Source organism: Acipenser ruthenus, chromosome 8, assembly GCF_902713425.1.
Source record: "Acipenser ruthenus chromosome 8, fAciRut3.2 maternal haplotype, whole genome shotgun sequence".
NCBI classification, from domain to species: Eukaryota; Metazoa; Chordata; class Actinopteri; order Acipenseriformes; family Acipenseridae; genus Acipenser; species Acipenser ruthenus.
This window is the reverse complement of record NC_081196.1, coordinates 57,930,846-57,955,460: the sequence shown is the minus strand read 5'-3', so window position 1 is coordinate 57,955,460 and position 24,615 is coordinate 57,930,846. Positions and strand designations below refer to the sequence as shown.

The window sequence follows — 24,615 nt, the reverse complement described above, 5'->3', positions numbered from 1 at the left end:
TTGGCCATCTGCCAATTTACACTTAATGTGAAATCTATTCTTGCATGTTTCTATTTTTTTTTCAAGACCACATTCATAATAGCTTAGTGATGTTCTATTTGTGACAAGTTGACCCAAGGATTCATTCCCAAGAGCCAACCACATCAAAATATAACAACAAACAGCCTTGAGTGCTTATAGACTACGAATTGCACTGCTAGACTATAGAAACAAAGTATCATTGATAAATATTTAGAACAAAACCCACATGTCAAGATGCATTATGATCCATAAGTAAGTCCACAATCATTTAACAACCTTCACATCATTTTTTGGTCATGCAGACACAGACCAAGACACTGTTTATTTCACTTGCATTATCCCTTTTATCAAAACACCAAGGGGTATTTATGTATTCACAAATATATATTGTTAACCCTGTGTCATATCTCTAAAAAAAGAAACATTTTCTTCATCCCACTATTTATAAAATAAAGTTGCCTTCCAGTCCACTGGAACACCAGTATACCAATTAATGGGTCTGGAAGTATTTTTGTAGTCCCAAGGGACTATGTTTAAATCAGATTTGACAATTTTTTTTTTTTTTTTTGTACAACACAGTTCAGTCGTGAACTGGCACTGTTGCCTCATACACCTAATCATATTCTGGGGTAGACCATTTAACTACTCAGTTAGTAACAATTATGAAATGTATATAAATTAACAACGAAAACACAGTCAGCAACTGTTTACATCCAAACTAAATGACATGTTATACCTTCTGGAGAAACAAAGAACCAAATGGATTTGAGGGAACATGCATATGTACATTGGTGTGCATCTGTAGTTTCATTAAACCTACAATGTACCACTTCTGTATTTTTCACCAGACTGCATCTGTCATTAAATTAATGCAATTAAAATCTAGAAGTTATCAAATGGCCATTATATAAAAAAACAAACCATTGGATACATGTATCAGCGGATTCTATATAAAACAAAATGGACAACCTATCAAAATTGTTAAAACAGGTTGAAGTACGGTTTATGGGAAACCTGTGGTTGAACTTCTAAACTGGTCTTAATCATTAAACTGCAGCCACACTGGACGTGAGCAATGCTAGCGAATAATTTAGAAGTCATTGCAGTCAAATGGGAGTATCCACACCAGCAGCGAGCAATGTGAGTGATGTCGCTTTGAGAACATTTTGCGTTGCTAAAATAGAACGTGTTTCTATTTTTTTTTCGTCGCGCGACTGGAATGAAAGTGACCAATCAGAAGCAAGGTTAACACCCTTGACACATGTCAAATACACACTTCAAAACACATCACGCCTCAAAACAAGTCATGCCTTAAAACAAGTTAATCATCGATGACGAAAAGTATATTGATGAGGTACAGCAGTATCCATTATTATATGATTGCAAATTGAACGACTACAAAGACATCCAGAAGAAAGACAATGCCTGGGTGGCTTGCAGGTTGTGCATTTAGAAGCACAGAGACATTTTCTATGCAAGTTGCATAAAAATAGGTTTATTAATAAGCAAAAATAAAGCAGAGCATACATGCAGTCTACATATCTCGCATTTAAGTGAAAAATGTGTACTTTTGCTGGCTTTTAAAAATGACACAAAAAAGACCCCGCATTCACACAACTTGAACATGTGACCACATTTTAAGCTATGGCTTTTTTTAAATGATTTTTTTTTTAAAAATTGTTTTAATGATAAATAATGTTTTGTTCACACAATTGTTCTGTGGCACAAATCCGTGACAAGAAGAATGTCTTTACATACGCATAAAGCGAAGTTTTGTGGCGATTCACCAAACAAACAAACATATTATCCACTATTCTATACGTTGTAAAACAAAGCCAGCAACACGTTTGTATTCTATGTGACGCATCCCCAGCCTTCTCATTTCCGGCTAAATTGTCGTCTACTTTGCAGTGCTCGTATGTTTCGGTGAATAGTATTCAAAATGTTTATTTTACTCCAGTAAAATAGTGGCAATTTCCACAATTCATTACGTATGTAAGTCGAGTAAAACATTCCTTCTCTGAGGGCATTTCGTTTCCGGGGTTATGTTTCCATGGACACCGTGAATTGACCAATCAGTTTCGAGCTTACAAGTGATGAATGAACTATATAATCATTTACCTGAGTCAGTAACCATACGGCAGAGGTATGCCATTGTATAACACCTTTTTTTCAAACAAACAACCTATGTGTTCTATGAAAGAATGTCTTTTTCACTCTAAGTGTACGAAATACAGTGAGTATGTATAGCATTGTAAAATGTCTTATGCATTGACTTAGAAGATCGATCTGAAACCTAGCATATACAATTCAGGAAACGATATTCGCATTGCGCAATTAATTAATATGACTGATTATTTTATTTTTATGTGCTTTGTTTTGCTGATTCAGTCTTTATTAAATGAAAAATATCACTATATGAGTTACAAGATGTACTGGTCAAATCTTTTGCTGCATAATCAGCTCCTGTAAAACTGTGGTCAAGTCATATTGACATTTACACACAAAATGCAGATAAAAAAAGTACACACACAAACACGCACGTACAAATATGCATAAACACACACTGGGGTTATCTATCTTTGTTTAAATAGGCACGGTACTTAAGTTTGTTATTTTTAGAAGACTATCTAAATTCCCTTTTTAAGAAGTTCAAGTCAAATGGAAATGTATGTTTAAACTTATGTACAGTATGAATCGCTTCTTCCTCTAACACAGCCGTATTTTCTTTGTATATTTGGCAAGAGCAACAGTGAGGGGAGGGAGGCAAGGTATTTTCGCACTAAGTGTAATACTATAAAGTACTTTTTTTTTTTTTTTTTTTTACCGGGGAAAGGGAACTGACGCTTGGGTATAGACGCGCTGGTGTAATAATAATAATAATAATAATAATAATAATAATAATAATAATAATAATAATAATAATGAAGACGGCGATTATGTAGTGCTTAACAACAACAATGTAATAATAATAATAATAATAATAATAATAATAATAATAATAATAATAATAATAATAATACCACTACGACGACTACGACTACGACTAATAATAATAATAATGTTGCACTTTAAAATACTTTAAAAAAATTAATAAACAAAAAGGATCAAAGGAATTTGTAAAGAAACACAATTGAGACTGCTGTAGGTTGTATATATAAATGTATAACAATGAAATAATTTTGTTGAAAATATCTGTTCAACTATACCATACTTGCCAACATTTGGGGGGGGGGGGTGTCATACGCAGAAAACACTCCTTATCATATAATAGACATATCCCCCCCAACTCAACACGACAAAGACATAATGAAGCGTTCTTTCCTTTGGCTTTGTATAAGTTAGTGATCAGCAGATGTGTCAGATGCACGAAGAGCACAGCGTGGGGTTTTCACTAACTCTACTGTGCAGAATAAATGATTTTTTTTTTTCTATGTGTAAATATCTAGACTTTCTTCCTGTGCATCGGGACGCGGGACATTTGCTAGGAAATCGGGACTGTCCCGACCATATTGGGACTGTTGGCATGTATGCTATACTGCTATTGTACAGCTGGAGATGTACTGGGCTTCAAATCAGACTAATACGACTACTACTGGTGCCACAAAAAAAAAAAAAAAAAAACTACAAATACAACTGTACAATTACTACAACTAATAATGATAACAATAAAAGTGTTGGATATATAGGGATGTTCAATAACTCTAATCTATAGATTTTATAAGTCCAGCCTTTATTTTACAACGGAGTTGCCGGAGGTCAGGGTGGTAACCAAACAAGACCTGTGTAATGGGACAGCCCATCTCTAGTATGTCCAAAAGAAATGCATGGGCGGGGTCATGTATTTATTTCCAGTCTTTTGGTTCATTTCCAAGTCGTGTCTGGTGTGGATTGACATCCGGTGACATTCTGTCCAGTGTGGATGCAGCTTTAGTCATTTCCAATGTAAGTGAATCTGTCAATCTGCACTAATAAAGTAAAATTGAGCAACCAAGTCTGATAAAATATACATATGCCCTCATTAGATAAAAAGAAAAACAAAACAAAATGGCAGTACTGGTAACCAAGACAACCTGGTAACCAACTTTTGTAAGAATCCTCACATTTAAATCCACAGTGCATTTCTAGAACCTAGTCAATTCAACCTAAAATTGAATATTTCAGTTACATTCATAACTGTAATAAATTTAAAGTACAAAATCCATCTGGTTTGACTGAGAAGTCTAGAAAAGTGATGAAAATATGCATGCATGAGTATCACTGTGGTCTGCATCAGCACAACTAAGAAGAATTTGCAACAGTACTTCCCCTTAGGTGCAGTGTTGTCATAGTCCATTAATCTTTTCAAACTCCCCCAATCCTAAGGGCCCGTTATATACTAATCCCTGATTAGCATGGCGAATGAACACGCAGAATACTCAGACTCCTTCAAGGCAGAATATTACAATGGCAAGTCTATAGCACTTGGGCTTACATCTTTGGATAAGATGTTCTTTCACCAGATAGCCATAGAACCACTACAAAATAAATCATAACCATGCCATGTTCCTTGTTCTCAGCAAGAGCATGTATTTCAAAGTCAGACCTGATTGTGTATAGGAGCAATTCAACAGTTACATTTGCATATCCAAGAAAAGCATAATTATTCAAGTCAGGTTTTCTAGCTTCAAGCAGAAACTTTAGCACATGGCAACAGCCTATTGTGTAAAGTGGTAAGCTGACGTGTCTGCTCAGACTTCAATGCAAACGTAAAGGCAATAACAACCAACTAATGCAGTTCAAAAATATGTACTATTACAATGGCTAAACAAACAACATTAAACAGCATAATAACTAATATTACAAGTTTTTTCTCTTCTTTTTTCATGCAGCTCAATTAGAAATTGGTTAATCAATGTAGTTATTCCAACTGCAATACTCTGGAACCAATTTCAGAAACAAATGGGGGGGGGGGATGTCTACAAACATTTACATTAATTTACATCAATTTAAAAACAAGCTGGCCTGTATTTACAAATTAGTCCAAACTGCTTCAAGACATGTAAATGGTGTGATAACTTTGTTAGATTTGTCATCGAGTTGTATCTTTGCCTTCATCAGGGCATGAAACAGACACAGTATCCCTGCATAGGTAGGTGTTAACATTGGCTTGACTGTAAATGTAAAAATGGGTCCCAAACCAAAATAGAAACAAAAAATTGACATAAAGTGTTCTTTTTTTAATGCTGTTCTAAATGTTCTTCATTCTCCTGTGGATTCATTACAGTTTATTTCTACATTTAAGCACACCACTCAGAACCTCATTGTTTTTGACCTATCATAACTGCTCTTAAATTCTTAGACACAATATGTGAACTATGAGTAGTCTTTGTTGTCTAATATAAATGGGTCAGTGTTTTCATAACTTCAACAGCTGTTTCTACCAAATAAAGCTCACTGGGGGCAACACAATTAATTCCCCTATCACTGTCAGCAGAGTTTGGGTGAAGTAATAAAACAGTTCTCCGTAAAGCCTCTGGCTGCAATAAAACTGCTGTCACCAAAACCCTGTTGATGCTACACATTTGAGCAAAAGCAAAAGTGCTTGAGCAATATCCAGGCCTGCTCCCAAGGATTAAAACAATGTGTTACTTATATGTCTGACACAAAGCAATTTATAATTTAAAAAATACTAGAATTTGAAAATAGAATCCGTAATTAATTTTTGTATTATTATTATTTATTTATTTTTTGCTTTAAGCCGGTGCAATAAAATGTATTTCTTATTTTCAGATCAGTACACTATACACAATGATTGCTTCTTCATTTTATATTCTTAACTATTTATTTTGTATATTATGCATACACATTTTCTAATGGCCTGATCAGTTGTTTGAAACTAAAGTTTGCATAGTGCATCACTCATTTTACAAATAGTACAAACAGGTTCTGACCTTTTGCCAATATCCACATTCAACATATTTTATACAACGTGATTACAATGAAAACAAGTCAATACTTGGTCTCAAACAAAATATTTTACCTCTATGCAAGATCACTTACAAGATAATGGCATAAAATTACAGTATCATTAGGATTTTCATTTGCTGCTTTTCTGTGATAAATACTATTAATCTTTCACACCGTCCACATCCATAGCCTCACATTGGTTTACTTTCCTGAAGCAGAGCGTTACCATTTATAGTTCCAACTAATTTACTAAATCTGTTGTACATTAATATTTTCATTAAACAGCTGAATTTGTTTGACTGTAGTAACAGCTCGACCCCCCCCCCCCCCCCTTCTCCATTGTTATGAGATACTGCAGACTGGCACCTTGCCAGCAAGAACCACGTGGTGCATCAGTGCCATCTACAGGCTATAGTGTAACTCCTTCTAATGCGTCTATCAAGCTGAATTCAAAACAAAACTGTGTTGTAGTTTACTCTTTATTAGCAGGAAATTAATAAGGCTGATTGTGGATTAGGCTGCATTTTGAGTAATTCATTACTAATCATTTTGCACTGGGTATGTTTCAAGGTTCATAACAATCTTAGATGGTTTACTTATGCATTACCAGGAAATGGAAATATTAATTTATGCCTGAATGATTTTGCCGCATAATTATGTTTATTTTATTTTTTGTTCTCTGAACAATTATCACACAGTATGCTTTTGCAAAGCTCACTTTAATCATACAATTATATCTAATATGGAATATGTATATTTACTCATGAAGAAACCCATGTAATGCAGATTTAAATACAAATTAAAGAAAATGTTCAGAAGGAACACTATGAAATCTAACTCCAGCTGTGCACAACTTCTTATGCACCAGAAACCACAAAATAAGGATGTATATGCATTATACATTTTCCAAATGAATGAATTGTATAAATGAATCTAATGACTTCACTGTGGAACGCACTACTAAACATAACTGAAAATAAGTGGGGGGGGGGCTGTTTTTTATCTACAGTGAACAAGACAATGATCTGAGTAGACGGACAAGAAAAAAATGTTTCTTTCACAAACTTTGAAAAGGGAGAGTGCAACTTCAATCCTTGAAAAGCTCAAACTTGTTTTTACAAAAGTTTTAAATCCATGTGCATACAAGAATGCAGACTTTATAAAGTTAATAATAAGCATAACCTTTGTTTAAATATATAACATGTTCACAAGGCAATTAATAAACTTTTCTAAATGAAAAAAAAAAATCCCTGTGTTTGTCGTAAAGCAATAGAAAATAACCTGAAAGCTTTTTGGTTCAAAAGCAATAAGTGGTAAACTGAATAAATGTGTTCTCAATGCAGTTCCTTTTTTAGACTCCTAAACAGAGCAAATAAAATGAATACTGGCACATTAGTACTGATGGACTGGGCAATTATATGCAGTACTGATAGACCAGTAAAAGTGCTCTTTTACCTGTCTGGTGTGCATGGGGCCCTTTGTCTTGAAGCCTCCCTGGGAGCTGCACTCTGAGGCACTGAAGTGGTCTGAACTAGTTGAAGATCGCTTGGAAAGGGTGTCACAACCCCCGACAAAGGTGTTGTCCAAAGGGAGCTCCTGAATCACATGGTGTTTTTTCACTGACACTGGGGTGTCTGCTTTCAGATGAAAAGCAGACTGCGGAGAGGCAGATTTATAATGCCTAGCTAGGTCAGGGCTGTTCGGTTTAAAGGTTGTAGTTGGTGCTGTGCTCCAGTCAAAGCGTCCTATACCCTGCTCCTCCAGTTCAGCAGGGAGACTTATAGTCCCATTCATTGGTTCATGCACAGGGTCATCAGGTTTGGACTCCTCGATGGTGACAAAATTCAGCAGAGAATTCTTGGGCGATTTCCTTTTCTTTCTTTTCTTTTTCTTGTTCTGCTTGTTCTCTTGATTAGGAGACATCCATTCAGTACCTTGCTTATTTCTCTGGGCAGCTTTAAACCTTGAGGCATGACGGCAGCGCACCAGCACTGTGACAAAGATGACTACAATAACAACCATGGCACCTGCCACTATAGCAATCATAATTGTCAGATAGTCCCCACTCTGATAAGGCTCACTGCTGTCACCTATATTTCTATCCAAGGGAGTTTCCATAGTTCTGCGTATCAGGTCATAAATATAGGTAGCATTGCCAACAGTATCATTTACATAGAGAAATACAAGAACAAGGGTGTGCAAAGACTTGGGGTAACCCAGATCACTTATGTTGACCACTAATCGATGAAGCCCCACATCAGTAGTAATTGGCTTTTCCTCAAGGGTAATATTACCAGTCACAGGATCTATTCTAAACAACCCCTTGTTATTTCCACTAACAATAGTATATTTAAGCTCAGCGTTCATTCCAGTGTCAACATCCATAGCAAAGACCTCTGCCACAACAGATCCAGGGATGGCAGAAAGAGGTACCAACTTAAATGAAGTATTTGAGGGTGGATAAATGACAACAGGGCTGTTATCATTGACATCTATAATATTTATAGTCACTTTAGCAGAAGATGAACGAATGGGTCGACCTCCATCAATGGCCTTGACATCAAATGTATATGAGCTTTGTAGTTCTCTGTCAAAGGAAATATTGGACTTTATAACTCCAGAGAAGGGGTCTAATATGAAGTTCTCATTGTCATTTAAAATGGAAAGAGTCACATCAGCATTCACCCCGGCATCTGAATCTGTTACAGTGATCACTCCTACTGTGCTGTACTTTGACAAGTTCTCTGACACAAAAAACTGAAAGTGATTATGGGTAAACTTAGGACTATTGTCATTTTCATCCTGCACAGTTACAATAACAGCTGCCTGGCTCTGTAGTGGAGGGGTCCCATTATCTCTGGCGGTGACTGTAAAAAGAAAACGCTCTTGCTCCTCTCTGTCAAAAACTCTGGATGCTGTCAAAACCCCTGTTTTGCGATCTAAATCGAAGAAGGAGGCATTAGGTCCAAGCTGATAAACAATTTCGGAATTCTTCCCACTGTCATCATCTGTGGCACTAATAGTCGTGAGGTACAGACCACGTACATTGTTTTCGAGAACAGACAACTCAATTACTGGCTGGCTGAAAATGGGAGGGTTGTCATTTTCGTCTTCCAGCTTAACTCGAACTAAAGCTGTCTGATTTAAGCTTGGTTTGCCAGAATCAGAAGCTACAATTTTAAAAATGTATTCTTTGGTACCTTCGTAGTCCAATAGGGCAGAGGTCTCTAGCAAATACTGGTTATCATAAACGGCCTTTAGATGGAATGGGACATCTTTTTCGATAAAGCAAATCACTTTGCCATTGACATCAGTGTCCTTATCAGAAACTGTGATCAAAGCAATCTTTGTATTGACAGGACCTTTCTCAGACAGGTAAACTGTTCCATTAATTGGACTGATAATGTACTTCAGGTCTATGTTTGGAGGATTATCATTCACGTCAGTCACGTTGATAAGAATAGTTGCCCTAGCGGGACTAGAGCTGCCATCGCTAGCTAGTACTAACAGTTTGTGGGCAGCTGTTTCCTCTCTATCTAAAGGTCTCTGGACTGTAATAAGGCCTGTGGTGGCATTTAATGCAAAGAGCTTTTTCGTGGCTGGTGAAACTGTGGTACTGAAAATGTACCTGATTTCAGCATTGGAACCCACATCTGCATCTGTGGCCTGTAGCTGAAACACAGAAGTCCCCACAGGTGCGTTTTCTGGAATATGGACTTCAATTTGGCTCGCTTTAAAAATGGGTTTATTGTCATTTACATCACTTACTGTCACTTGTAGGATTGCAGTGCTTGACTTTTGAGGGGTGCCTCCATCCTCCACCTTTATCTTCATTACGTAAGTATCTTTCAGCTCTCTGTCTAAGTTTTGCTGAACAATAAGTTGTGGCCACTTTTCTCCTTCTGGTGTCTCTACAATGTCCAGCCCAAAGGCACTTTGCCCGTTTACCAGTTCATAGTGCTGCACACTGTTAAAGCCTATGTCCGGATCCGTGGCTGATGGAATTGGAAAGCGGCTATTTATCAGTGTGTTTTCTGGAATGGAAATATTGATGACAGGGTACTGAAACATGGGCGCATTATCATTGATGTCCTTGACTACAATTTTAATCTTGATGAGCCTAAAAAAGTCATTAGGGAGGATAACCACCTCAATCTCAAAAGAACATTCATTTTCTTCATAAGATGGGCCAGCACAGAGTCTCTCCCTGTCGATTCTGTTGGAAGTTGTAAATATTTCTCCCGTACTGCCTGACACTCTGACCAAAGGGGTATTGGAAACAAGCCTGTAGACCAAATTAGCACTAGTTCCAGTGGCCGCATTGACATGAGAAATATTCAAATCCTTTGGTATGTTTCCAATGAGTACATTTTCAGGCAACTCCTCTCTAATAGGGTAGATCAGTTCTTGGGCGATAGCAGGGTCTAACCACAAGCAGGCAACCAGAGAAGCCAGCAGGTAAAAATCCCTCAGGTCCATGGTAACTGTTAAAGTCTTCTGCTTCTTTAGTTCACTAGTATTAGCACAATACACATGTTCTCAGAGGGCAGGATTCATTAATTCTGTAATTCTCAGACAGCAGCTGCTGCCACAATCCTATAAATAAATAACACATGTATCTTAAGTATCATGTAACCATCAAATATAACAGACTGTACATGTATATAACATCTTGATCATCGCTTCTTTGAGTACCAGGCACATAATGACTATATTACAAGCTTCATTTGTTATAATAGAAAACGACTTGCAACATAATAACTAGACTAGTTTAAATAGAACCATTAAAAGGTTTGAAATAAAATATAAAATGTATTTGTGACAACTACATATAAAATATTTGCTGAAGGTAAGTAACCTATTTTTTCCACTTACCAGCAAATTGTTTTAAATGTGCTGTCAGCTGAAAAACATATGTTAATATTTTCGCATCATCTTGGTTCAATTTTTCTTTTACAATACCAAGGATCTTGCGATAAGATCATGCTGCAGCAACCACAGCAACCATGCACGAACTTAACATCATCTTTAAAGACCCAATTGAAATGCATTGTAAGCTCTTGCTTTCTAAACTTTATATACAGTCTAACTATATATGCATTACACCAAAACGATTAATATCATTGGTCTTGCTAACCAATATGATGAGTATCTTATTATTCCGTCTGCTGGAGCAGGGTCATATAATCAGATTTGTATTTATTTACTGAGCATAAATCAACTGTGCGTTTTCTTACCGGTGCTTTCTTCTGAAGATGCGGTTACCATGTACTGGGTTTCACACAAGCATACTGTTGCCAAATAATGCAGTTGCACATCTTAAATGAGATCCTTTTCGTTTCACCAACAATACGGTAGTTGAAATAATCCAGTTTTTAGACACTTGTGTATCTCTTTTTCTCACGAGAAATGATTATTAGATGATGAGGAGGATTTGATCCATGCGAATAACACAAATATATCACGGTGCTTCGAACAGGGGTTTACAAATTCGTTTATCATTTTTATTTTAATAAAAATCCGTATTCGTGTAACTTTCCAGTGTTAATCAATAATTCACTACTGAATCCATGTACTGCAGTTATCAGGGATCCGCTCCAACAAACAGAATCAGGTGATCAGCTCATTCTATTTTCCTTTGGACAACCAAATAAAAATGCAGTCAGTCCGCATCCATACAAGACAAAGTACTATGCAATGGATATACTGCAATTGCTTGAAATATATTGGTGCAGTCGGACCGCATCAGTTCTCACTGGTCCAGGTTTACGAAGATGCTCTTTTCTATTCAGACAGCGTTTCGGCAGTTTCATACAGTCACACCATGTTCTACTTTATGACATCCTACGTATTTTAGGAAACATCTGCCTTTTCTGTAGTAGTACTAACAGATGTGATGTCCTTATAGTTTGGTAATATAAGAGTCTCGTTTAATAACCTCTCTTTCTTGCTCACTCCCCTCACTGAACTGAATTTCTTGTTCTAACTCTCAATAAGCCCAGAGGGGGTGTGAGTTACACCATCCACCGCCCACAATCGTAGTTATTGGACCCCTTGTGTCATAACGTTGCCTTGTGAGGAGCCGCACCGTAGAGATTGGTTAGTGGTAATGTCATTCATGCCTGACCAAGTACTGCTGAATCGCTTGTTGAGCCTGCACAGGAGAGCAGGAGCTTGGGGCTGAGCCTGAGACAATAATGACAGGAGCGGGGATGAAAGTACATTGCTGTTTGAACAGCCACTTAATCTGCTTGTGTCATTTATTTACTTTATTTATAGTGCGTACTGTTTGGTATGACTGACCTAATAGCTGTAATGTCATACTGTATGTTGTATTTATTTCATGTATGATACTGTATTATTAATCTTACTATGTCTACTGTATATTTCTTCCATATCGCGCTATTCCACTTAAGGTTGCGGTTAGGTTTAAATCATGTAAATCGATAAATCTAGAGAAATGAGGAAGCCGGTCTCTTTCTATCAGTAAAACAGAGACCTTTGCTTCCTAATTGTGTCACACAGACTTAGAGCCAAGCACTGTCATGAAATGTGTACTGATTGTAGGTGGCAGATAATAATATAGCAATGGTGCAGTACATTCGAAAAAACAAAGTATGCATATATTACATAAATAATTACATAAAGTGAAATAAACAAATACATACAAATAAAGGTACGGTATTTATGCAGAATAGAAACTAGGGATACGTCACTCCCGCCAGAGAATCGTGTCATTTATTTTATTTTATTTATTAGGTGGTGGTTATCCAATTGCATCATTCACCTCTATTCATTATCGTTAGCAAAATACAGCATGTGCTAATCAATAATTGACTGTGGTGCCAAATTTGTGGGCGTGTTAGAGAAGGCGAGATAAGTAAAAGTGCCATGAGCAAACTGGATTGCCAAAACCGTGAGGGAGACAGATTACCTCCAGCGCATGTCGTGCCGTAGACGGCGTGTGTTCCACGCAGTTAACACCATTGGTGATAATTGTTTAATACATACAGTGTAGAATTAATCACATTAGTTTTTTGTCGCACTGAAATCTACTGACGTTCCTAGCAAGTCACCAGGGTACTAGTCATAGACTAGTATAATAAGAATAATATAACCACGATAATGTGTATTATTTATTTTTATTTATATTTATTGTATTTATATAGCGCTTTTTCTACAAAAGTATCGCAAAGCACTGTACAGTACATAGCAGAATAAAGAACACACCACAATACATGTGCATGTCACACATACAACTGCAACAATCAGACCATTTAAATATCATATTTAAACAACAGTACACACATAATACAAAAGCAGCAAGTTACATTAAAACCCACTAAAATAAGAAAGCCATTTTATAAAAGTGCGTTTTAGCAGTAGTAAGCTATTGTATCAGCACATCATGCATTCGGTTGTTTCTGCCTATTTTTCTAATGGGATCGATGCACAGTCTTTAATATATGATACATAATTACCCCTAACATGTAACAATACAAGCACAATACATATGCTTGTTGCTCGTCTTGATACCTACATTAACAGTTGGTCTGTGCTGAAATTCCAGTGCTGTAGTAAACACTGCCATCTAGAGGGCTCTTTCTGAAAGTGTAACTTCTCAGTATCATTTGATTCTACAGATACATTAATCATATGACACATAGAAGAATACATAAAAAAAGAAAACTGCCCCTACATATTTATCTTAACCAGAATATAAATACAACTGAAATTCAAATGAAAAATAGAAAACAAAACTGAACACACTTTTGTATATATGTTTGTTTATATGTAAGTGACTAAGTGAACGTGTTATTGTATATTTTCTGTCAGTTTCAGAGCGTCTTGGAGATTTACCTGTATGTTATAAAACCTTAAACGTGTTCCTTAGCACATTATCCATAAAGAACGTCAAAACCGCCACCAGACCTCAGTAATTTGGCCATGTAAACATATACAGATATTTACTGTAGTATATCATTATTATTATTTATTTGTTAGCAGACACCCTTATCAGGGGCGACTTACAATTGTTACAAGATATCACATTATTTTTACATACAATCACATTAGTTTTACATACAATTACCCATCTATACAGTTGGGTTTTTACTGGAGCAATCTAGGTAAAGTACCTTGCTCAAGGGTACAGCAGCAATGTCCCCCACCTGGGATTGAACCCATGACCCTCCAGTCAAGAGTCCAGAGCCCTAACCACTACTCCACACTGCTGCCCTCATACACATAAAGCATTCTTCAAAAAGCATTACATAGATCCAATGTACCTTTAGTAGTAGCTGTTGAAAATAACCAATTGTTATACTTTTTTTTCAGCCAAATTTCTCAGGCTTCACTAACTTGAATCAAAAACTTGCAGGCTCATTTGAGTATTTTCTTTTATAATTATATGTATTAGATTCTTAAATGCATATATATTAAATATATTACAAACACAGTATTTAAAAATATAGCAACACAACTACAATAAGCAATAAATAGGTATAATAAAATAATCAATGCAAGGCCTGTCAATTGCACTTTTAGACAATACTAATATGGCAACATGTCCATTGATGTTTTCCATACCTTAATAAAACAGTCCAGTTTTTCTAAAGTCAATATTTTGCTATTATATTGAAATGATTCTGTCTAAAGGGTAGCCCTGTAGTTGCATGATGCTGTGACCTTTCAAATCTTCTGGCATCATAGTAATAGTATGAAGAAGGGGGGACAGCAGAATTCACCTTGTCATGTCATTTCTTTGGGATAGGGAAGTACTCAAAGGGAGCTGGCAACTAGGATTATACAGACTCAGATGATGTCAAGTAGATTTAAATACAGAGAAGAAGGAAAAAATATGCATCAGAACTCAGTACCCCTCTGAAGGATTTTAAACATCATAAAAAGGTAAGGGGAATGTGTACTGGGATACAGATTTTGTATTTCATTTATGATTTGCATATTTGAAATAGAATAAATATTATGATTGTAAACTATTATTATTAGTCAGTGATGTGGTAATGTGATGGTTTAATACAGTATTGCAGGATGTAGAAAGTGTGTTTAGTTTAGTTAGTTTTGCACTCACCTGTTTCCGGACAAATCTGCTGATTCTGTTTAATTGTGACTTTTCTTCATGACCAGACGATGAGCTAGCCTGCTGTGTATTGTTGTTTTGTTTTGAAGAAGCTAGCTCATTTGAGTCTGCATGCTGTTTATACCATTGAATTTTTTTTTTTTTAAATTCCCTTTTTTCATCAGCATTTCTTTTCAAATCAACCCACACAGGACATAGCCTGTGTAACAGGGTGGAGGCTGGGCGTAACCCGGCGACCTCGAGCATTGCAAGCGAGCATTTTAATCACAATGCAAAAGAGCCAGGCTTGTCTGCATTTGTGGTTTTATAGTTTTTAACCTCATCTCATCTGGTTAAATAAGCTTGCTTTGCACACCCAGATTAAACAAAGCCAACTTGCTCCCTTCCATCTTCCTTGCAACTAGTAGGGCAGAGGTTGGGGTTGATAATCGAGAGAGCTGCTCTAGTGAGAGAGATCATTTTTATGATTACTTTGATTAACGCAAAAATACAGTAGAGAGAGAGAGAGAGAAAAGAGATTTACATCAGAAACAGTATTGTGTAGGAGACTATTGTATCAGTGCTAACTCCATTTTAGTTAAAAAGGCAAATGCATTGAAACTGAGGCTTGTTTATAAAGGCTTTTATGTCTAAATACTTGTGAAGCAATACAGAGCAGTAGATGGTTCATCCATAACTGTACAACACTCAGTGCTAAATTTAGAAATACTAAAAGAAACGTAACAAAGTAAATGACAAACACTTTGAATAAAACCACTGCACTTTTAAGTGACGTCACATTCAGTAATATAGGTAAAGGGTGATTACATATGGCAATACAATTTGAAACTGCACAACTGGAATGTGAACTCAGAATATTCCTCGAACATTGCCTCAAACTGTTTCCCGCCTAAACTACATTCATTACACTGTATGAAAAAAGTCCAGTCCAAAACATAAAAAAGATAACATTTACACAAACATGAAGATTTTTGACCATGTTGAATGATTCAAGGATGAGCAGGAAAAATAAATCACACTCTTGTTTCTATGGCAACAAAAATGTTATGTGAAATTAGAAAGACCATGGGACTTATTTATTCCATATTATTTATGATATTTTAAAATGTACTTTTAAACCTGAAAAAGTAACATAAATAGAAAAAGACTATTAAGAATCTGTCCCCATGTTCCCTCTGTTACTAAAAGTGTAAAGGTCTATAATGCAGTACCATTCAGTACTGGCAAATGGCATCTAAAATAACTCCACTATGACAGAATGCATTGTGACACAAGTCAATGTCAATTTTGTTAGCAGAGTCCATTAAAACATAAAGCAATGTTTTGTGTGAGTGCAAAGCTAATTAAGTACAATTAAACCAAAAACAAAAGTAGAATAGGCCCAATTGGAATAGACAGATGTAATGTACAAGAATATAATTATATGTTTAGCATGGTTATCAAGTAAGCCACCCATTTCAATAATACATGTTAAATTATAATAACAGAGACCATCCTCACACATCTTACCAAATTAGTGTACATTTCTTTTAAAAAATTAAACTTAAGTAGCTTTTTTCCCCTTTTACTGATGTTGAATTTCTCTGAATTAAAATGTATGTGAACAGCTATAAAAACAAGTCCCAGTTTTCAGACAAGAGCCTTCTATAAATCTCCTGCCGATTGGCCTTCACAGTTTTAAGGCTGGTGAATTATGACTGCTCGCTTCGTCACACTTTTCTATGAAAAGGTTCTACTGTTTTTCTTGTTACATAAAATAAGGTTGTATCTGGTTTGTCATGAAAGAAAAGGACCTCAGTGTGTGGCTAATTCTGAGAAGACAATACATTATTGTTTACACTTTTTATAAATGACAACAAGGTTTGAAGTATGGCTTTATGTTGTGTTGTCGTTGACTGTCAGAATAGAACAATAAAGTGAAAACTAGTTATGTGCAAACCAGAGCCAAAAATATCAGTTTGGAGGTGAGCCAGAATCATACAACTGATTAACAGGTTTTTTTCTGTCTTCTAATTTGATTTTCTGTTTGTTTATTCATTTTTATTAGTATTTTAAAAACTGTAAACATATACTGCTTTCTCGTATCTGTTCAATTGATATGTCTCTATTGTGAATGTCATCTTTAGGATGGTTTGGTATATTATACAAATGAAATAAATGAAATGGAATTAAATGTCAATGGAATCTCAATCTGTTAAAGTGTTAATGGGCAGTCTGGTTCAGGGATAAGCAACCTTGCTTTATCCAGGTATTTTTTCCAGCCATGTCCCTAATTTTTAAAGTGAATGAATCAAACCAATATCCAGACCCTAATGTGCTTAATAAATTAATTCTGCCTAATAAACCTGGAGTGGAATGGACTGCTAACTAGAGTGTCTTAACCCTGGTTTAATGTCTGAAGCACACCAAGTTCAATATCAGCGTTGCATGCCTATCACAAGAAGAGAGAGACACCGAGCAGTTCAAAGTTTATTCTGTGGGTGGTATCTGTTTTCTCTCGGTGGCTCATTTCTATCTGTTGTCACTCCATAGTCGTTCAGGGTAAAGAGACCCAGGGCTGTTCAGGATACAAGACTGTCTCCTGCATTGGAAATTACTTTCCAATGCAGGAGGCAGTCTTGTATGTAAGGCAATACTTCAACTCTATAACTGCTCATGCATTAAGCTTGGCTCATTGTCTTTGCATCTGATTCCTTGTCTGTGGGACGAAAACCAGCACCCTACCCGAACCGCTTCAATATCATTGGCAATGCTATTTCTAGACATTCAATGTGTTTATGTTGTTAATAATTAAAAGGGTATACAGACTTTTTAAAAACACTGTGGCAAATAAAAAGGCAAAGAATTTACACTATGGTGTCTAACTGAACATTGTCTCCTTCACAAATTCGCTACCAAAAAACACTCTGCACCAGCCCAATTTGCATATATTTGCTATACTAACGTAATACAATACTGTAAATATATCAGATTTATTATCTTCCACAAGTACAGTAATTCCCAAAATTCAAACTTGAAATGACAAAACTGAAGGGAGGTTTTATGGGAAAACATCCATTGTACCTTCAAAATATACTTATGAAAAGCAATGTTGGTGTATCTTGTAGGTCATCTTTTTTTTCCAGAGTTTCTCGACTGATGACATCTGACTAGGTGATGTATATAAATGGTCTATTGGCAAGAGTGATTGACATGTAGTTCAATCAATAAACATTCCCTGGTGTAGTGCTGTAACAAGAAACCAGGGCTTGATATCTCTTTTTGTGACGTGCCTAAATCACACACACATTTCATGATTTGCCTAATGACATTTGTACAAGCTTTATAAGGTCAAGTGTTTACTTGGAGCTTACTTTTGGGGCCTCAAAGATGGGAGTGTGTCATTAGAGACGGAAGAACCAATGCATTAGTATCATACATTCAGTAGGTCTAATTCTACTCTTGTTAAGTGAAAAAAGAAGGAGTAGAGCTCTCAGACTGGGATGAATCATGATTTGATTATTGCATTATTTTTATAAAGTTATATCTCAAGCCACTCCTGCACAGTCTACTCAATCTTTATGTTTTTTTTCCCATAAGAAACTAAGGCTTCCATATTGTATTACCAGGACCAAGCTACACACCAGTAGGCTATCTCATATGAATTTAGAATTTAGTTGATTTTCAATTTAAACTCAATGAGATACACAAGAAACCACCCCCCACACATTATTAATTCAGTTTATTTTTTATCAATGTATCTCCTACATGTATTGTATGGCATTACCCTCACTCTCACGTACATTCATCATTTAGATTTGATTCTGATATCACAGGTGTCGTCATTCCCCAGTTAGGTATTTGATGCTAATTGGGGAGTGGCCACATTGTTGGGAGTTGGTGTTTGAGAGAAGGGAGTTTGGGGAGTTTTGACCTGTGGTTTTGTGCTGTGTTTTGGAGTCTGGTCAGTGAAAGTGAATGCCCAGCAGTTTTTTTGTGTACATTTCTATATTTGTTTCAACCTTTTTATTTTGGCCCTTTGTGCCTGTTTATTTGTTACCGTGTTTAGTTTTTTTGTTTTTTTTGTTTAAGAAATGTGTGCATCAGCGCTTCACTGCATCGTCTGTCTCTGAGTCTCTCTTCCTGCCAGTAACAGCCTGGGTCGTGACACTATCCTGTCACGCTTTGATAAAAGTATGTGTGCAAAAGCCCTTGAGGACTTTGTTAATTAACATCAACTTTTAATTAAAACAATGAACACTTCATGTTATGTTTTTTATTTTGCTGTCGATGGTAATACATGATTGCATGCTTGAAAAGGCAAAGAAATTAATTTGTTGCTGTTTGATTTTTGAAAGTTGAAATATTATATGCTGTGACATCATTTATTCTTATTTTCTTTCAACATTCATCGGGGGTTAAGAAAAGAGTATATTCATATTTACTGACAAAAGTTATTTTTGTCTTCATGAATAATTGTAATGTTGTATCTGCCATACTTTCCTTTTAAAAATACATGTCATATGGTGCAACAACATTTGCAGAAACTACAAGTACAGTGTGGTCATGGTTGAATGAAACTGTGCTTCCGCTTGTACATGGTATAATATTAATGAATTTGAAAAGTCGTCTTTCTCAAGTAAGGCAAAATTGCATTAAATAACAAATTGGTCTGGGAGTGCAGCTACACTACTAACATGCTGTCCTGATGACCTGTTTGTTCAATTTAAAACTAAATAGCCATGTACTGCCACATAAGTGATGCTTATTTCCATCATAACCCAATCAGGCACTGGATAATGAGGTTGTGGTTGTCATTTTAGTCCACCCATACTGTACTGAAAAAAGTTTGGGATCACTAAGCTCTATTGAGGGGTCACAGTATCTATTGAGCCAAAGGTCTGCTTCCCAGGTAACCTATTCTCACCTGGACAATTGGAAATTCCGAAGTAAAAAGTGAGGTTGTTTGAACAAAGTCTGCAGCCTGTCATAGTGGGACCTTCTTTGATAATTTGAGATCTAATTATCGCTGTTCTAAAATTGATAAACTTGATTTTCTATCAATGGTTCCAAAAATTCCCCTGGCGGGGAGGGGACCTATCTGGGTTAATAGAGTTAAACTCTGTACTTAGATATACCACTGTTACTGACACAATATCAGCAGTAGCTAGGTGTTTTTAAATCGACAGTTGGATGTGCCTGGTATTTTGTTAATTCACATTTAAATTCACAACACTCCAAACCCGTGATTAGGCAAGGTTGTAATGGCAAACATATGAAACAGGTGAGACTGAGAGCTTAACTGGGTTCCAGTGATTTACATTGTTATTATTATTATCACATTACAGATAAGAGCAGTTATGAAATACAATAGTCAGGTATAAACAAGAGCAAATTCAAATGAGAGAATAAAAAAAAATACAGTAAGTAATTACGTTTGAGAGCGATTTCGACTAAGAGCAGTTAAACATAGTAAAAATATTTGCTCATAAGAGTAAATTCCATTAAGAGCAAATTGTAAGTACAATAAATGGATAAGAACAATTTCAAATAAGAGCAATTACCAAAAATGTGAATACAGTTACCTTTAAGAATAAAATCAAGTACAAGATACAGAAAATAGTTATAATTGAGAGCAGTCATAGAATACAGCAAATTGTGGAGCAGTTAAGTGCAGGTAAAAGTACTGATACAATTGGGTGCCATATAGTTCAATATAATCAAGGGTTGTGAGGTTTACAGATGCTGTCTGACCAGGTGTGTCTTGAGGAGGCATGCTTATGGTGTGTCGAATGAAAAATTAGACCACTTATTTTGATCCAGCCTCACAAAACAACTAAATAGGTGTATGATGGGGCAACAGCCTCTTTAGATTAGTATTAAAGACCTGCGATAATAATGTGACCAGAAATGTCTTCCACTAATGTAAACAAGATGCAGTTTGGAAAAAAACATTTCAAAGGTGCAAGGACACATTCATGCCCTTGTCTTTCCAGGCTGGTGGATGTGATGCGCCTGGATTCTTCCCTGTCTCTAAGCAGCTGCAGAGGGCAAATGTAAATAATTAACTAGACATTTGTTACCCTTTTGTCAAATGTATTTCTGATGTTGTTCTTTTTCTGCCTCCATTAGGCAGTCTCTTGATTAAATTTTAAAGTCAGAAACAATTTGGAGGGCTGCAAAGACAGGATGCAAACTACTTCTCAAGTGTTTTGGAAAGGAAAGTCATATCCTCTTAGGGAGATGGTCAAATAATGGCTTGCATTGTGCTGCCCCACTGTTTTTTCACACAATAGCTAAGTGTTAACGGTTGGATTGCTGAATGTCTGTACAGTTATGTGGCAATGTGCCCCGCCCCTGTGTGCATTTGTGTGTTATATGTTGTATGTTGCGTGTGTTAATGTTGGTGTATAGAGATGGCTGCACGGGAAATAAATGGGTGTGTGCAGCACGAGTTATTTAAAATGTATAATTGTATTTAGGCACGGGATTTCAAATCACTTCACGTGCATTTAAAGAATATAATATGTGAGCATGAGGTTGCACATAATTAATTCACGTGCTGGGATTCAAGTGAATAATTAATTAGTAATTGAATCCCAGCACAACAGTATATATAGATGCACGTCTTACACACTCGGGGTTGTGTGTTCGGTGAGTGGAGAACGGGTGTGGAGAGGAGAGAAAGTAAAATAAACAAAGATAATAATAATAATAATAATAAGTATTTCACTCATCGTGTTTGTTTGTCTGTTCGTCTGTTCGTCTGTTTTGTCTGTTTACTGCTTTATCGTTTTGTTCGTCTATTTATTTATAATAAACCGGCGCAAGCAAACACCTTCATCATTTCATTTCATCTGTCTGTGTGTTCATTTCCTGGATCTGACGGCACCACTCAGCCAGCCGTGTGACAAGTTATTATTTTACTCTATCATTTCTAAATGCTCTCAGTGAGAACCATTGGCTATGAAAAAATAAGAGTATCTAAGTGGCCTGTAGTTATTAACCACCTGTAATGGCAGCAAAATTCACTTTTCAAAATAGTGTTGAGCCAGATGCCCTTTGATATTTATACAGCAGCAGTGTGGAGTAGTGGTTAGGGCTCTGGACTCTTGACCGGAGGGTTGTGGGTTCAATCCCCAGTGGGGGACACTGCTGTTGTACCCCTGAGCAAGGTACTTTACCTAGATTGCTCCAGTAATAACCCAACTGTATAAATGGGTAATTGTATGTAAAAATAATGTGATATCTATAAAAAAAAATGTGAAATAATGTGATATGTTGTAACAATTGTAAGTCGCCCTGGATAAGGGCGTCTGCTAAGAAATAAATAATAATAATAATAATAATACAGTTAATTTAAGTCCATAATATTATACTCTACAGTTCTATTTTTTCTTAATGTAATTTAACTTACATTTTTAATGTTACAAACTCATCACTCAAATTGCATAATCTTTACAGAACACGGTAGTAATATCAAAACTATAAAATATTTCAATTTGATTGTTAAAATATCTTTTCATCATTACGTAAATCAGATTTGTATTGCCAGTAGCATACAAATTCCATATAATTGTAGCAATTGATGAGCCACTGCATTAAAATAACAACAGCGAATGGGTTCAGAAGATCCAACACCATAGGAAATTAATGGGAAAGGAAGGAAGTCTACACCGGGAGGCCCATGGCCCACAATGAGCTCTACCTTTTACATCTGTGTGTTTTGTTTCACATGGAAATACTAGCTGTATGACTAAGTAGAGCTTGCTTCAAGATGAAACTGGACTATTCCTGGCAATTTACAACCTCTCAGAAAATCTGTAATATTTATTACAACATAGAACTGAAATTTTGTGGAAAACCGAGTAGCTACAGTACGGTTTGTATTAATAATGGTATGTAACATTTTTTTTTAAATAAACAACACCAAAAAACTATGAATTCAAAAATAAATATTGATATTACAGTCTGATAATGTCACTATGCACAAGATAATAAAATTAATTAAAACGAGAATTGATTTACATGTCCAGTGTATTCTTTTGTAATATAATAAAAAGATAATGAGTCATAGGCAAAAGACGTGGAAACCAAAGACAGGCAGAGGACAAAGGAATACGACATAATTAAAATTATCTTGAGATTCTAATGAGAACAAAAATAATCAATAACAAAGAGAAATAAAAGAGATCTCTAATTCCCATGTACAGTCATAATGATGAACATTAAGCAAAAAATAAAATCACCTTGTTTATGTAACTTACTTATTAATTATTCTGTTTAATCTGCAGTATGTAGCTAGATCATATTAGCAACTATACAGATTGTTTGTAGCAAGAAATTAGTTATATAATCAAATGAAAATGTATCCAAGAGTCCATAAGAGCCCATTAAATTACCGGTACATTATATTTTCACAGGATACAGTATAGCTTAGAAACTTTAACTATTATGATTCGTGAGATCGACAAGACTTAAGGATTAGTCAACAATAAAGACACTTTTTATTGTTAAATTATTTCAACTCTCATTTAAATATTAGACAGGGCCATGAGACCATAATGGGCAAGGGGGAAGAAATGCTCCGTACCTTCATTTAAATGCAGAAAATGCAACACCAGCCTTGGGTATTTCTATAGCCCCAAAAGTAAATTACAACTGAAGCATCCTTCTGGAATTTCAAAGCCTTCTGTAGATTCTTAACAAAGGATTCACCCTGTAGCAAAAACTTCAGCTCCTATTAGGATACTCATCCATAGCTTTACACATTTAAAAAACCATGTGAAGTTGGCAAAAGTGGCACGTACAGTAAGGCCACCATAGAAGAAGTGTACCGCCCTGCGATTAATGCAAACAGCTACACATTTTTTTTTTACATAGCCATTCAATAAGCAAAACGTCAGCATGATTATCCATTAGAATATGTATTTAAGGGAATAACAGTATAGGTGCGGCTTACTATCTCGCTCTTTGGCCTGAAAAGAGCTACACTGCTACGAGGTGAGATACTCTGGCAAGAGCTTCTGACGCCAGTGCAGCGGTTATCTAAGGTAACGGTGGAGAGCAAACAACCCACAAGGGAAAATAAACCTCTGGTGACCCAGAACATAACCCTCATTCTAGGTCAATGCATACACAAAAATAAATGAATGATTAAATTAAATATATAATTAAAAAAGTCTGTACTTCAGGCCTTTGTTAGTTTCAAAGAGGAGGTGATGAGGGCGGTCGACCCCTGAATGAATGGAGTGATTGTTATATGACCAGTAAGGTGTGTTCTGAGTGTAGAGTTCAGAATGGTCCTCATTCGTGCTGGCCCCTCATTGAGCTTAGACGTCTGACAGCTGTTAGAGGTCAACCGAGGCCAGGTTAGGCTGGTGAATTCCCCACAGTACAAGAACCCAAAGGCGTTTAGGGTTTGAAGGAGGTTCAGATCTTGAATGCCTCGAAGCGTTTGGCTGATGGGCAGGATTGACGTGATGGACATTGGGATCCAGTTAAGCAGTTATGGAACTGTATGCCAGATAGAAATGAGTTCTGAATCTCTTTTGTTTTTCTTTTGT

General features: G+C 36.1%; 1 protein-coding gene across 4 annotated transcripts in view; it reads right to left on the bottom strand.

Annotated features, from left to right (window-relative positions):
• Positions 1-11,951, bottom strand: part of LOC117406996 (protocadherin-9) — a 217,777-nt gene extending 205,826 nt beyond the window's left edge. For all 4 annotated transcript variants that reach the window (XM_034011510.3, XM_034011512.3, XM_034011511.3 and 1 more), the window contains exons 1-2: positions 11,208-11,951; positions 7,426-10,566 (exon numbers count right to left, since the gene is read on the bottom strand). In XM_034011510.3, coding sequence (XP_033867401.2) covers positions 7,426-10,449 — 3,024 coding nt within the window. In that variant the 5' untranslated portion in view covers positions 10,450-10,566; positions 11,208-11,951. The remainder of the gene's footprint in view (positions 1-7,425; positions 10,567-11,207) is intronic.
• Positions 11,952-24,615: the final 12,664 nt, after the last annotated feature.